This window comes from Moschus berezovskii, chromosome 1 (assembly GCF_049115385.1).
Source record: "Moschus berezovskii isolate FMDL1 chromosome 1, NW_MosBer_1.0, whole genome shotgun sequence".
Classification (NCBI taxonomy): Eukaryota; Metazoa; Chordata; class Mammalia; order Artiodactyla; family Moschidae; genus Moschus; species Moschus berezovskii.
In genome coordinates this window covers 28,841,231-28,856,312 of record NC_142460.1, presented here as the reverse complement: position 1 = coordinate 28,856,312, position 15,082 = coordinate 28,841,231, and the positions used below count along the sequence as shown (strand labels likewise).

Genomic DNA, 15,082 nt, shown 5'->3' with positions numbered 1-15,082 from the left:
TATATTAAAATTCAAATAAAACAGTCAGACAATGTCAATAACTTAATAAAAATGGTCAGTAATGGGATTGCAAAAGTTGGACTCAGCAACTGAACAGCAACAACAGTAACTGTTGTTGATCTTTGTTCTGTCCAGTCCCAGTTTTATCACACGGGAGAATTTTATGTATTTCTAGCCAAGACTTCAATGTGAATACTTGGTTCAATCAACGACAATCTGATTTTTCTGACTGTAAAACAATTCTTCTTAATCCAAGTTTTACTTTTCATTTCAAATAAACATGTCTAATCCCACATGATGTGGTCAGCAGACTCAGGGCAAGCATAATTGCGACCAAGCTGAATTTACCCCCTTTGAAAACATGAGCAGCTCTGGCGAACAGTCCTCTTGTTCCAGGCTTTCCTGTGATGGCTGACGGGGCTGAGCTGAAGGATCTGAAGTGTGTGTTTGTTAAAGACTCCATTCAACCCTCATTTTATTTTCAGCTCTGTCAGTGACCATTTAGGAAAGATCTTACTTCAGAAATTAGACCTTTAGCTTCCACGTGTCACTAAATGTCAGCTATGAAGGTTCTGGTCTCAACGCCCCCCACCCTGCCTATCTCTGGCAAATGATGTTGACGGCCCCGATCTCAAAATCAAGTCCTATTAAAAAAAAAGGGAGAGTAATTAAGGAACTCATTCTCCAAACATACTAAACAGAATTTTACTGAGCAGTGCTTGGACATAGATTTTTTTTTTTCTGAATAGAAAATGAAAATGCTAATGTGAATATTCTTCATCAAAAGCTTATTGTTCTGAGAGGAAGTCTGGTCTGGTAAGAAGGCACTGCAGGGGTCAACTGTGATTCACAGATCCACCCTGTTCAGAACTAGTGGTATCACCCTGGACCAGCCACTCAATCTCAGTGACGTCATTGTAGAACAAGGTCAATACTATCTCATGATCTGGAAGAGTGTCAAGAGCTCTTTCACGGTTCCTCAGAGTTTTCTACACTAAATCTTAGTATAGAAAAAAAAATAAAAATGAGGAGAATAAATGCAAGTGGGTGACTTTTTGGTTTGGTTACATAATCTAGACACAGACTTCTACTTTCAGCCAAGATGTTGTAGAGGGAACCAGGTTTACTCTGTTGCTGGTAGCAACCAAAAAATGGAGAAAATATCTAAAACTATATTTCTGTAAGATGACAGATATCAGGTGAAGGATAGAGACCGCCAAGAAAGGAGAAAGTAATGCTGTGAGCTCTACGATTGCCTATGTTTACTGCCGTGAGTTTCCAGGCTATGGTTCCACGTTTGGGAACCCACTTAGAGCCTGGTAGATTCCAGAAAGCTGAAGATTTGGATTAGGAGTCTGGAGACATGGAGGTGCCTGACAATCAAAGGACAGAATACGGAGAGGAAGGAGTCGTTCGGAGAGGATGCCCTATGAGAATGCAGCTGACTAAGGATGGCTATTAGTTTCACACACGTGATGGAAACTGAGGCCCCAGGAAAAAAGTCATCCAAAAGGATTTGAGGTAAGTGTCTGGTGTTCACACAGGGTCAGAAATAGCACTTATTCCCATCATCCAGATGGAAAAACTCAACATTCACTGATAACCACTCTATTTGCAAGTAATTTAACTGCATCACAGAACAAAGCTCAGAAATAGTTATTGTTGTTGCTGTTCGGTCGCTGAGTCCAACTCGTTGCAATCCCATGGGCTGCACCATGCACTGTCTCCTGGAGTTTGCTCGAACTCAAGTCCACTGAGTTGGTGACACCATCTAACAATCTCTCTTCAAACCAGTCAATCCTAAAGGAAATCAACCCTGAATATTCACTGGAAGGACTGATGCTGAAGCTGAAGCTCACTTTGGCCACCTGATACAACAAGCCAACTCATCTGAAAAGGTCCTGATGCTGGGAAAGATTTATGGCAGGAGAAGAAGGGGGCAACAGAAGATTAGGAATAGTCACAGGTATCCAAAAATACCCAGCACTCTCAAGGTGGATGTCACAATATCTGACAACCGATAAAAAAATTCCAAAGGTTCAAAAATTAAATAAAGATACAGAAGACATGAAACAAACAAAAGTCCAGATTCACATTCTACATGTGAAAACTATAATGTATGATATGAAAAACAGCCAAATGGGATTAAGGGCAAATTGAAATATACCAGGTTACATCATAATCAAATTGCTCTAAGCTAGTGATAAAGGAAAATATGTTAAAAGCAGCCAGATTAAAAAAAAAAGGAGATCCAACCAGGCCATTCTAAAGGAGATCAATCCTGGGTGTTTATTGGAAGGACTGATGCTAAAGCTGAAACTTCAATACTTTGGCCACCTCATGCGACGAGTTGACTCACTGGAAAAGACTCTGATGCTGGGAAGGATTGGGGGCGGGAGGAGAAGGGGACAACAGAGAATGAGATGGCTGGATGGCATCACCGACTCGATGGACATGAGTTTGAGTGAACTCCGGGAGTTGGTGATGGACAGGGAGGCCTGGCGTGCTGTGATTCATGGGGTCGCGGAGAGTCGGACACGACTGAGCGACTGAACTGAACTGAACTGAAAGAAAGGATGAGATCAGTACTTTTGTTTCAAACAATGCAACTAAGAAGACAATGGAGCATCCTCATTAAGGCAGCTGAAGAAAAACTTCAACCCAGAATTCTATTCTAGTAAAAATATCTTTTAAGACAAAGGTAAACTAAAGATATTTTCAGACATACCCGAGCAAAGACTAAAATAATAAAGAGCTACAGGTAAAAGCCACCAAAGGATACAACACAGAATCATTAAATATATTAAAATTAATCCAAAAGGTAGCCAAAAAAGAAAAAGGAATAAGGAACAAGATGGGACTAAAAATAAACAGCACGGTGATAGATTTAGGCACAGTCATAATAGTAACGTCATTTAAATGGGCTTCTTAGAGTTAAAGGGGAAGTCCCAAGTAAGTGCTGCCCACAAGAAATGCCCTCAAATATAAACAAACAGGCTAAACAAACGCACAAGGATGGAAAAATGATACACTATGATACATTAATCAAAAGAAAGCAAGAGTAGCTTACTATCAGACACAGTAATTTCAGAGCAAAACATGGGACTGTGGATAAAGGAGGTCATTTCCCAGAGACTGTGGTGTAGGGTGGTCGAGAGAATGTAACAACATTGAATATTTATGCGCCTAAAATCACAGCCTCTGGGGACTTGCATGGTGGTGCAGTGGCTAAGACTCCACACTCCCAGTGCAGGGGGCCTGGGTTTGATCCCTGGTTAGGGAGCTAGATCCCACATGCTGCCACTAAGAGTCTGTATGCCTCAACTAAAGGTCTTGCAAGCCTCGACGAAGATCCAAGAAGCCTCGTGCCACAACTAAGACCTGGTGCGGCCAAATAAACAGACAAATAAAAAGCCCAGAGCCTCAAAATACATAAAGCAAAGCCTGAGGCACCACACGAGAAGGAGATCAATCCACAATTACAGCTGGAAATTTCAAAATCCCTAACTCGGTAATGGACAGAACAAACAGACATAATGGACACAGACTCAAGTTCAGAGTGTTCCTTACATCCAGCGTAAGCTCTCCTTGAAGCCTCCTTGAGATCCAGGCATGCACGGCTTGGTAAGCCTTTGGCATTTATCCCTGAACACAAATACGTTCCTTTGCTGTGAACGTCATGACCAAATAAGGCTCTTACCCCTAGAGAATGTGGCTGCTGCTACCAGCAGGAAATGTGAGTTCCTCATATTTCACAAAAACTCCTTATGACGCAGCCAAATCTCGGATTTTGTTGATCTCAGTTACATCACGTGGCCAGGTTACATCTAAATTCCTTCCAGCTACTGTGGTTCCCTGACTTTAGCGGTTCCATGAATGATCATCATCCAAGGCTTCCCAGGTGGTAAAGGACCCTCCTGCCAATGCAGGAGATGTAAGAGAGGCAGGTTTGATCCTTGGGCTGGGAAGATCTCTTGGAGGAGAGCATGGCCATGCACTCTAGTATTCTTGCCTGAAGAATCCCATGGGCAGAGGGGCCTGGCGGATTACAGTCCACGGGGTCGAGAAGGATTGGACACAACTGAACACTCAAATCAGGTCTTGCACTGTGAGTCCCTGGGAAGCCTGTGCTGCTCCTCCATGGAAAGGTGTGTCTATTGTGCAGAGATGGCCCTGGGACACTTTAACCTTCAAGATAAAACAGGCTGAGGTTGAACCTGTGAATAAGGGTGCTTTTGGCATTTCTCCTGATATCTAATGGCCTTCTGTCCCATGTCCCCAAGCCTACTGTCTGCTGTGCCCGGAAAAGTGAAGGGATGCCTACCCGAGGGGGCACAGCCTGCAGGGCGGTGATGTAATTCTCCAGGGCCAGGCGGCGGCGGTCGTTGAGCATGGCTTCCACCCTGGCCATGTGTGTCTCCACCAGCTGCTGCCTCTCGTTGGCCGCTTCCTGCTCCAGAGACTCCACCTTCTCCTGGAAATGCTGCCATCACAAACACAGGCGTATGATAATTGGGAACTGGACAAATGGACGGAGCAGCAGATTCAAGGCTTTTTTTTATCCTTGAATTACACACAGTACTTTATTTACATTATTTTAAATTCTAAATTATTTATTTAAATTATTTAATTAATTTCAGCAAGTTAATTAGCATTGCGAATGTTACATCTAGTTATAACTAAGGAAGAGGCTCCGTGGTAAGCTTCCCTGATGGTTCCCTGATGGTTCCTGGTAAAGCTACCATCCTTCCTGGTAAACCAACCTTCCCTGATGGTTCAGATGGTAAAGAATCCGCCTGCAAAGCCCGAGACGTGGGTTCGATCCCTGGACTGGGAAGAAGCCCTGGAGAAGGGAATGGCTACCCACTTCAGTCTTCTTGCTGGGAGAATTCCAAGGACAGAGGAGCCTGGTGGGCTACAGTCCTTGGTACCTCAAAGAGTAGGATATGACTGAGCGACTATGCACTCAGCAGGCTCAATAGTAAAAAAGAATCCGCCTGTCAATACAAGAGATGTGGGTTCAGTCCCTGGGTCTAGAAGATCCCCTGGAGAAGGAAACGGTAACCCACACCAGGATTCTTGTCTGGGAAATCTCATGGACAGAAGAGCCTCGCGGGCTGCAGTCCACGGGGTCCCAAAAGAGTCAGACACAACTCAGTGACTAAATGGCAGCAGTATCAACAAAACACTGAGTTTTAACAAGCCCTTCGGATGATTCTGCTACGACACTAAGTTTAAGTTCAAATCTTTTAAAAGCGATATCATACTTCATTCTACTCAAAGAGTTGAGTCATTTCAACATTTTGACTAATTCAGAACGTTTTATGGGTTCTCCTCACTTCCCTGCTTTCCATCCCCAGATCTAATTTCTCAATGTAAATCATTATTTTATATGGTCCCTGAGAATGATTTGACTAACCATAATGCAGGATAAATATATGTATTCTTGAAACTCTAAATTACATGCCTATTTAGAAAACTCCTCTCTTATTCAAAACTTTAAGAAAATGACCAAGACAATCTCACGGTTTACTGAAGGTAATTCTAAGAGGGGTTCCTGTCAAAAATTCAATTTATCATGTAAATTGGTCACGGGAAGAAGTAGCAGGAGACTATGGCAATCTAAAAGCTATATTATTAAAAAAATTAGGCTTTAGGTAACAATATGACTTTTACAGAAATGATACAAGTTGTTTGGGAGCAAATATTAGGCAGGGTTTAAGCAACTGAATTACTAGATATTGATTAGTGATAGTTGAATTTGAGGGAAATAATGAGCAGTCATGCACATGAGGTTCCAGCAGACGCTGGAAAAGGTGCAGGCACTCCATCAACAAGGGCTGTGGGCGTGTGCTGCTCACTGGTGGATATGAGATGGTTTACCTGGATCACTGCCTTCTTATCAGCTTTGGGCAAGTTCTTTGCTTGACGTTCTGCCTCTTCCCACTCTCTCATGACCTACGGAAGGAACAAATCATTGAAAACCATCCATTTTTCTTTCAAATACACATTTCATGAGCTACATCACTGCTTTTTCTACATTTGACATTTTATTAAAAAAATTTTTTTTGATGTGAAACATTTTTAAAGTCTTTATTGAATTTGTTACAATATTGCTTCTGTTTTTATGCTTTGGCCAGGAGGCATGCGGGATCTTAGCTCGTTCAACAGGGATCAAACCCATATCTTCTGCATCAGGAAGCGAAGTCTTAACCACTGGACTTCCAGGAAAGTTCCATACACTTGACATTTTAAACATGTAAAAAACAATCATATTCCATTCCCAGATCAATAATATCTAACCTCCCACTAAGATGTAAATAATGTTATAGCAGTAAAGTAAACATAAATGTTCACATTTATTACAAGGATATGGCTCTTTGAAGGCTTCCCTGGTGGCTTAAATGGTAAAATCGGCCTGCAATGGGGGAGACCTGGGTCTGATCCCTGGGTTGGGAAGATCCCCTGGAGGAGGGCACGGTTACCCACTCTAGCATTCTTGCCCGGAGAATCCCCATGGACAGAGGACACTGGCGTGTGACAGTAGTCCATAGGGTCCTAAAGAGTCAGACATGACTGAGCAACTAAGCACACAGTTCTTTGAAACAAACTTGGTTTTTTTCTTTTCCTGCGAACTAGCTGAAAGGCATTTTATTTGATGTGCACACATGCCAACGATTCATAAAACGTGTACTTTCTGAACAAGGTTTTCCAACATTATATTCAGCACACTGGTTTTAGTCTTTTGTGAAGGTAAGTTATAAAATCTCAATTCTATATTTTTCAAACAGTACAAAGGGGAACAAAATCATAAATAACATTTTACGCATACGTACACAAGCTATTAAAAGACACTTGCTTCTTGGAAGGAAAGTTATGACCAACCTTGATAGTATATTAAAAAGCAGAGACATTACTTTGCCAACCAAGGTCCGTCTAGTCAATGGTTTTTCCCGTGGTCATGTATGGATGTGAGAGTTGGACTGTAAAGAAAGCTGACTGCTGAAGAATCGATGCTTTTGAACTGTGGTGTTGGAGAAGACTCTTGAGAGTCCCTTATACTACAAGGAGATCCAACCAGTCCATTCTAAAGGAGATCAGTCCTGGATGTTCACTGGAAGGACTGATGCTAAAGCTGAAAATGCAATACTTTGGCCACCTCATGCGACGAGTTGACTCACTGGAAAAGACTCTGATGCTGGGAAAGGTTGGGGGCGGGAGGAGAAGGGGATGACGGAGAATGAGATGGCTGGATGGCATCACCGACTCTGTGGACGTGAGTTTGAGTGAACTCCGGGAGTTGGTGATGGACAGGGAGGCCTGGCGTGCTGTGATTCATGGGGTTGCGGAGAGTCGGACATGATTGAGCGACTGAACTGAAGAACACAAGCAGTGAACACAGTGCCAAAAAGAGGTCCATAATGGAGTCAGGAAAAGACGACTTCTGTTGTCAGAAATCCTAAGATCCCTCCCACTGAAGACCTGAGGGGTGATAAGAACCTTCTGCTTGCCAAGTCATCTCATAAACAGCAGAGGATGCTCTAGATTCCGCCACACGTGCCAGGACAGCACACATCATAATGTTTTGAATGTAGCAGAAAGCATTCTTCGTAAGGAACACTAATTTAGTAACCAGGCTAATCTGTTTTGTAGGAAAATAAGACTTCCTCCTCTCATCCATAATGTTCACTTGAGATTTCTCTAAGAGAAGTTCACCCACTGATTTGAATGCAGAGGAAAAGTCTGTAGCTGTGGATGCTGTTGAAAGAAAATGATACTTGATTCCTTTTCCTTTTCAAGAGTACCACTCACTATCAAGTAGAGTTTTTAAAGTGTAGCTCATAACTGAGCAAGGTAAGGTAAAGAAAGGAAAGATCCAGTAAGAAAAATAATGGTCTGTTGACAGCTGTGTACTTTGCAGACTTGGTGGATACACAAAGCTGAGACAGTGATTTCTGTACTGTAAGAGCCTGTTATTTACAGGTACTTATTCCTAAGGAATTGCCTTTTTTTCTGATATCCTTCAAGATAACAACAACAAAAAAAAAAGCCTGACATAACTATGGATAGAGAAGTTCTATGAGAATATCACATCATCATTTCAGTTTTAAATTAGACAGTTTATTGTTTATTAGCTTTGATTCATTCCTGTTGCTTTCACAAAATTATGAGGAAAAAAGGATGGAATGAATTTTCTATTACAAGAGCAAGTGAAAATCGCTCAGTTTTGTCTGACTCTTGGCAACCCCATGGACTATACAGTCCACGGAATTCTCCAGGCCAGAACACTGGAGTGGGTAGCTGTTTCCTTCTCCAGGGGATCTTCCCAACACAGGGACAGAACACAGGTTTCCTGCATTGCAGACAGGTTCTTTACCATCTGAGCCACCAGGGAAGCCCCTATTACAAGTGAAGAGCATATAAAAAATAATCTAGCACGTTCAGAGAAAAATTGAGAAACGCCAGCCTGCTATGAACAGGAACAGAATACTGAAGGAATGAAACACTTTCCCCCAGATACCTTGGTAGCTCCAGGAAGTTAATGGAGGGCACTTGTGAGACGGGGTGACTGAAGGCTACTTCTGCTTTATAGATGAGATAAGCCTTGCAATAAAAATACTTCAATTTCCTGCCTCGAGAACGTTCACAGTGGCCGTATTCTACCATGAATTCCTCAGGTAAGGAATCTCAAAATTAGTTTGAGAGAGAAGTGAAATGTTTTATATGAATGTGAAGAACTGATTTCCTGTATTACATCTGAATTTTTACCATCTCCCTTTCAATATTCAGAACTTTCAGCTTTGAGCAGGGGAATCCATGGAATAATCAAGGAGGCTTACTTAGCTAATAAATTGAAAATAAGCATTCCTATAGAAACGAAATAAATTTTTGATTCTCAGAGCAACTGAAGAATACCTACACCTTTATGAATAAAACAACGCACCTGCACCATCACACTAGGCTTACTTACTGAAAGATAAATAATATCTCCTTTTGAACAAATGATTTCCACTGAGGGTCACTGATAATGGATCAGATCACTCTTGACCTGCTAAATACCAGCTCCAGGATTAAGAGCTTTACAAAATCTCTTTTGTTTAATTGATTCATCACATCAGCCTGTGAGATTAGGCATGGACATCCCCATTTTTACGAACCAGGTTAAGTTACCTGCTCAAAGTCAGGCAGGAAAAATGGAGACGGATAGATGTAAACTGAGATCTCCGTGGCTCTAAAGACCATGCTATTATCCCCAGTAGCCAATCAGCCGTGATATAATGGCAAATCCAACAGGTGAGCTAAGTTTATTTATATCTGGTGACAGGAGAAAAGGCTGTTTCTAAGATACTGATGCTTATGTTAAAAATAACTAATGTCGAGAAAGGTCAATTTCCATTTTGAAGAAGTTTATTTGAAGGATATATTAAAACCACTAAGTAATACGTAATAAATGATTGTTTGTATTCTTGTATTTGCTAGATACTATTCATAACACCTGTGTGTGTTAGTCACTCAGTCGTGTCCGACTCTTTGTGACCCCATGGTCTGCAGCCCACCAGGCTCCTCTGTCCATGGGATTCTCCAGGCAAAAATACTGGAGTTGGTTGCCATTTCCTTCTGTGTTCACAACATAGGATGACAAAAGTCTGTAAGTTCAGAGTTATCATGAGCCCCAACAACAAAAACACTACAAATACCCAAACCCCTCAAATTCTCTGTATTTGTAAGAAAACAAATAACAAAAACTATAATAAAAATCATTTTAAAACATGATATTTTTGAATTAAAAATTCTCAGGATCTAGACTTCACAATGGCACCCTATAGTCTATAAAGCAGTCTTCCACTACATGCACAAAAGTATCAGTATCATTTGGATTTATGGATCTTCAAAGACTTGGCTGCTTCATGCAGAGAAAATGAAACTAATACGGAGAGATTTAGGAGGCAGGCAAGTTCAAAGTCAAACAGCGCCCAGAATTCAGTACCATATATTATGATGATAAATGTTGATCTCAAGCATCTCATACTCCCATGATCACTGGAATGTAACAGACAACATTCTCTGCTCCAGGATAACATTCTTTAAATTATCTCAGCTATGGGTAATGACTAGAAAACAATGAAAGTCCATCAAAACGTATACGAACTAAGTCATGGCTTAAACAATTGTGCTAAACCAAAATGAAGTTACTCTTCTGGAGAGATCTATAGTATCCGAAAGAGGGTATTTGACGTCAGTTTAACTCATAGAATCAAAAAGAATTCAGAATCTGTCTTTTCTTTAAAAAAAATAGTGACTAGGTGGGTTCAAGATAGAAGTGTAAGGTGAGGAAGGTACCTTCTACACATGTATAGGGACTGAACAATTATAATCCAGCTGGAGGAATAAAACTGGTGAGCAAACTATTTAATTAAATGCAAAGAAGAATGACTGTCCCACTCTGAGGACTGCGGGAGTGTAAGGAATGACTGAGAAGTGTCCATGTGGAGAAGAGCTGGTTCCTTTCTAGAGCTCAATGCTGAGACCAAAGAGAAGTCCATGATGAGCTGAACATGTGTTGAGCAGAGTGGTTTAAGGTTGCCTACACGAGGATGTTGGCAGTTGAGGTAGGAGAGGAAGTAAGGGAGGCTGGAGGTGGGGTACAGGGGGTTGGGGTGCCTGGGAAGGCACTGGAAACGCCAAGCCGAGCATTCAGTGTTTATTTTGCTATCATTCTTTTGGGGGGCCCCATTCTCCCATAAGTGGATTCTGAGGGCAATAAGAAGGTCCTAAAAGCGTCACAAACAAGCAATGAGACTGGACTGAAGTTTCAAAGATGTCTTTTCTGTGGCAACAAGTGTGGCGGGTGATACTCATCCTTCTTAATTGTGATTATATATTGTTTGTATCTTTCCTAAAGAAAAATCCTATTTTTCAGAAGAACTGGCTTCAGGTGAAGCCTCACTATTCCACTCTAGCTAGCTTTCTACTTTATTTTTTACTTTTGTTTATTTATTTTTTGGCTGAGCTGCACAGCATGTGGAATCTTAGTTCCTTGACCAGGATCAAACCTGCGCCCTCCACAGTGGAAGTTCAGAGTCTTAACCATTAAAGCACCATGGAAATCCCTAGCTACCTTTCTAGTTCAATTTTCTTTTATGTTTTCATCATAGGCAACAACTATAACTGCACATCATACTCTGCTGCTAAGTCACTTCAGTCGTGTTCGACTCTGTGCGACCCCATAGACGGAAGCCCACCAGGCTCCCCCGTCCCTGGGATTCTCCAGGCAAGAACACTGGAGTGGGTTGCCATTTCCTTCTCCAACGTGTGAAAGTGAAAAGTGAAAGTGAAGTCGCTCAGTCATGTCCGACCCTCAGCGACCCCATGGACTGCAGCCTATCAGGCTCCTCCATCCATGGGATTTTCTAGGCAAGAGTACTGGAGTGGCTTGCCATTGCCTTCTCCGACATCATACTCTAGAGCCCAAGTATTGTAATTATGGGGTTTTTCCTTTAATGTTATTATTCCTAAGTAGTTCCAAATACTCTGGTGACTCATTAAAAAAAAAAAAAGTGCCCTACCAGATGCATTAGAAGTTCTATGGTTATATACACGTTTTATTTTTATTTAGGTAGGTGAAGCCAACAGATCAGAAGACCACTGCCACTGAAAAAGCTTTAAGTCACAGTTTCCAAGAGGAGATGACATGTCATGCCATGTGGCGGCGGGGTGGGGGGTTGAGGGTGACACAGGAAAGCACCAAGGTGGTCAGGAGGCAAAGGGAGTGAAGGAAAACTGTGGTAGGAACTTTTACTATGGCTTTTGTGGGAAGAAATGTGCAAGGCAGGGTAAGCAGGCTTAACGGGTATAAAATTGGCTAGTGTGAAAACTTTGAATGGGCGCTGGGGTACGGGGGCTGTCCCGCATTGTCTGATACTTAGCCTTGGGGTGGAAGGGCAGGTGATAGTGGACTGAAGTATAAGAGACTGTAAAGAGGGGAGCTGAGGGGTATGGGCTTTGGACTGGTGGCTGTGTATATGAAAGGAGCCCTTGCAGACCAGTCATCTGCTAACCCTAGGAATTGGCCAGCCCTGGGAGGGACAATCTCCCTGGATTAGGAAGGCCTCAGATGTCAAATCACCAGAAAATTCAAAAGCTATGATCAATGTCCTCTACCAAAGACAGATTATGATCTTACAAAATGTATGCCAGGTTCATGAATCTTGTTCAGTGTTTATCTTGAGAACTTTGAAATATCTGTGTGAAATATGACAAAAATCAGTCACATCTTCTGATATTTACACAGAATATTAACACCAAAAAAGACCGGTCGACTTTAACCTGAGATCTTTCTTTATTCACTCATGTATGTTTCTTAAATATGACTTTTCCTAATATTTCTTCATACAGACTACAAGTTGGAAGGGTGATTGGCAAGTAAGTGACGGACACATTTGTGGAATGAATGAAGAATCTGGAAAGGGCTAAAATCCTCAGTATTATCTACCTCTAATTGCTCAGACGGTAAAGAATCTGCCTGCAATGCAAGAGACCCGGGTTTGATCCTGGGTCAGGAAGATCCCCTGGAGAATTCCATGGACAGAGGAGCCAGGTGGGCTGCATTCCATGGGTTGCAAAGAGTCGGAAGACTGAGTGACTAACACTTTCACTTTCAATGCAATATCCAGGACCTGGTAGCAAGCATACCTTAAATTGTAGTTGGTATTACTACATATAAATTCTAGAGGAGGAAATGGCGACCCATTCCAGTTTTCTTGCCTGGAGAATCCCATGGACAGAGGAGGCTGGCAGGCTATAGCACATGGGGTCATAAGAGTTGGACATGACTTAGTGACTAGACTACCACCACATATAAATTAGCTGTTTTGGACATGAATTTTAAATTTGTTTTGTTTAGAAACAATGTGACTTTTAAAAAGCAACTTTATTTTTTTAAATGGCAATCTTCCAGTATTCTTGCCTGGGAAATCCCATGGACAGAAGAGCCGGGCAGGCTACAGTCTATGGTGTTGCAAAAGAGTTGGATTAGACTGAGCACACATACCAGACCTCCTGGAATTCAAAATCAAGTGGGCCTTAGGAAGCATCACTACGAACAAAGCTAGTGGAGGTGATGGAATTCCAGTTGAGCTATTTCAAACCCTGAAAGATGATGCTGTTAAACTGCTGCACTCAATATGCCAGCAAATTTGGAAAACTCAGCAGTGGCCACAGGACTGGAAAGGTCAGTTTTCATTCCAATCCCAAAGAAAGGCAATGCCAAAGAACGTTCATACTACACAATTGCACTCATCTCACACGCTAGTAAAGTAATGCTCAAAATTCTCCAAGCCAGTCTTCAACATTACGAGAACTGTGAACGTCCAGATGTTCAAGCTGGATTTAGAAAAGACAGAGGAACCAGAAATCAAAGTGCTAACACCTGTTGGATCATGGAAAAAGCATGAGAGCTCCAGATAAACGTCTGCTTTATTGACTATGCCAAAGCCTTTGACTGTGTGGATCACTATAAACTGCGGAAAATTCTTCAACAGATGGGAATACCAGACCACCTTACCTGCCTCCTGAGAAATCTGTATGCGAGTCAAGAAGCAACAATTAGAATTGGAACAGTAGACTGGTTCCAAATTGGGAAAGGAGTACATCAAGGCTATATATTATCACCCTGCTTATTTAACTTATATGCAGGGTACATCATGCGAAATGCCAGGCTGGATGAAGCACAAGCTTGAATCAAGATTTCTGGGAGAAATATATAACCTCAGATACACAGATGACACCACTCTTATGAAAGAAAGCAAAGAGGAATTAAAGAGCCTCTTGATGAAAGTGAAAGAAGAGAGCAAAAACATTGACTTAAAACTCAACATTGAAAAAACTAAAGATCATTTCATCTGGTCCCATCACTTCATGGCAAATAGATGGGGAAATAATGCAAATAGTGAGAGATTTTGGGGGCTCCAAAATCACATTTTTTGGGCTTCCTTCATAGCCCAGTCAGTGAAGAATCTGCCTGTAATGCAGGAGACCCGGGTTTGATTCCTGGATCAGGAAGATCCCCTGGCGAAGGAAATGGCCACCTACTCCGGTATTCTTGCTTGGAGAACCCCAAGGGCAGAGGAGCCTGGCAGCATGGGGTTGCAAGAGTTGGAAACGACTTAGTGACTAAACGACCAGCAAAATCACTGCAGATGGTGACTGCAGCCATGAAATTAAAAGACGCTTGCTCCTTGGAAGAAGTCTATGACCAACCTAGACAGCATATTAAAAAGCAAAGACATTGCTGACAAAGGTCCATCTAGTCAGAGCTACGGTTTTTCCAGTAGTCATGTATGCATGTGAGAGCTGGACTATAAGGAAAGCTGAGCACTGAAGAATTCATGCTTTTGAACTCTTGAGAGTCCCTTGGACTGCAAGGAGATCAAACCAGTCAATCCTAAAGGAAATCAGTCCTGGGTATTCATTGGAAGGACTGATGCTGAAGCTGAAGCTCCAATCCTCTGGCCACCTGATGGGAAGAAATGACTCATTAGAAAAGACTGATGCTGGGAAAGATTGAGGGCAGAAGGGGAAGACAGAGGATGAGATGGTTGGATGGCATCACTGACTCAATGGACATGAGTTTGAGCAAGCTCTGGGAGTTGGTGATGGACAGGGAGGCCTGATGTGCTGCAGTCCATGGGGTTGCAAAGAGCTGGGCATGACTGAGCAACTGAACTGAACTGAGGACACGTGCAGAATTTTTAAAACACAGGGTTTGCGGCCCAATGTAGTGAAAAAAGCCTTGTGCTAGGAGCAAGAAACGCTTGGGGTCCAAATGCCTCTCTGAGAAGCCAAACTCTTGAACCTTTATTGCATTGTCTATCATTTATAGGACTAGATGACTAATGGGACTAGATTATTATGGTTCACTTTGGTTTTAAGCTCCTATAGTCTTATGAACTAACTCTGTAAGAAATGTTAGGCTCAAAGTTTATTTCATACAAAAATATTCATCTTTGCTAAAGAACATTCTAAGATATTTAAATTGGGACTACCCTAAACACAGAATGACAAAACCATCAGGAAAGGCGTA

General features: G+C 42.0%; 1 protein-coding gene across 6 annotated transcripts in view; it reads right to left on the bottom strand.

The window, feature by feature from the left end:
- Positions 1 to 15,082, bottom strand: part of APP (amyloid beta precursor protein) — a 305,975-nt gene that overhangs the window by 90,536 nt on the left and 200,357 nt on the right. For all 6 annotated transcript variants that reach the window (XM_055421750.2, XM_055421740.2, XM_055421746.2 and 3 more), the window contains 2 exons: positions 5,884 to 5,958; positions 4,325 to 4,483 (listed from right to left, as the gene is read on the bottom strand). In XM_055421750.2, coding sequence (XP_055277725.2) covers positions 4,325 to 4,483; positions 5,884 to 5,958 — 234 coding nt within the window. The remainder of the gene's footprint in view (positions 1 to 4,324; positions 4,484 to 5,883; positions 5,959 to 15,082) is intronic.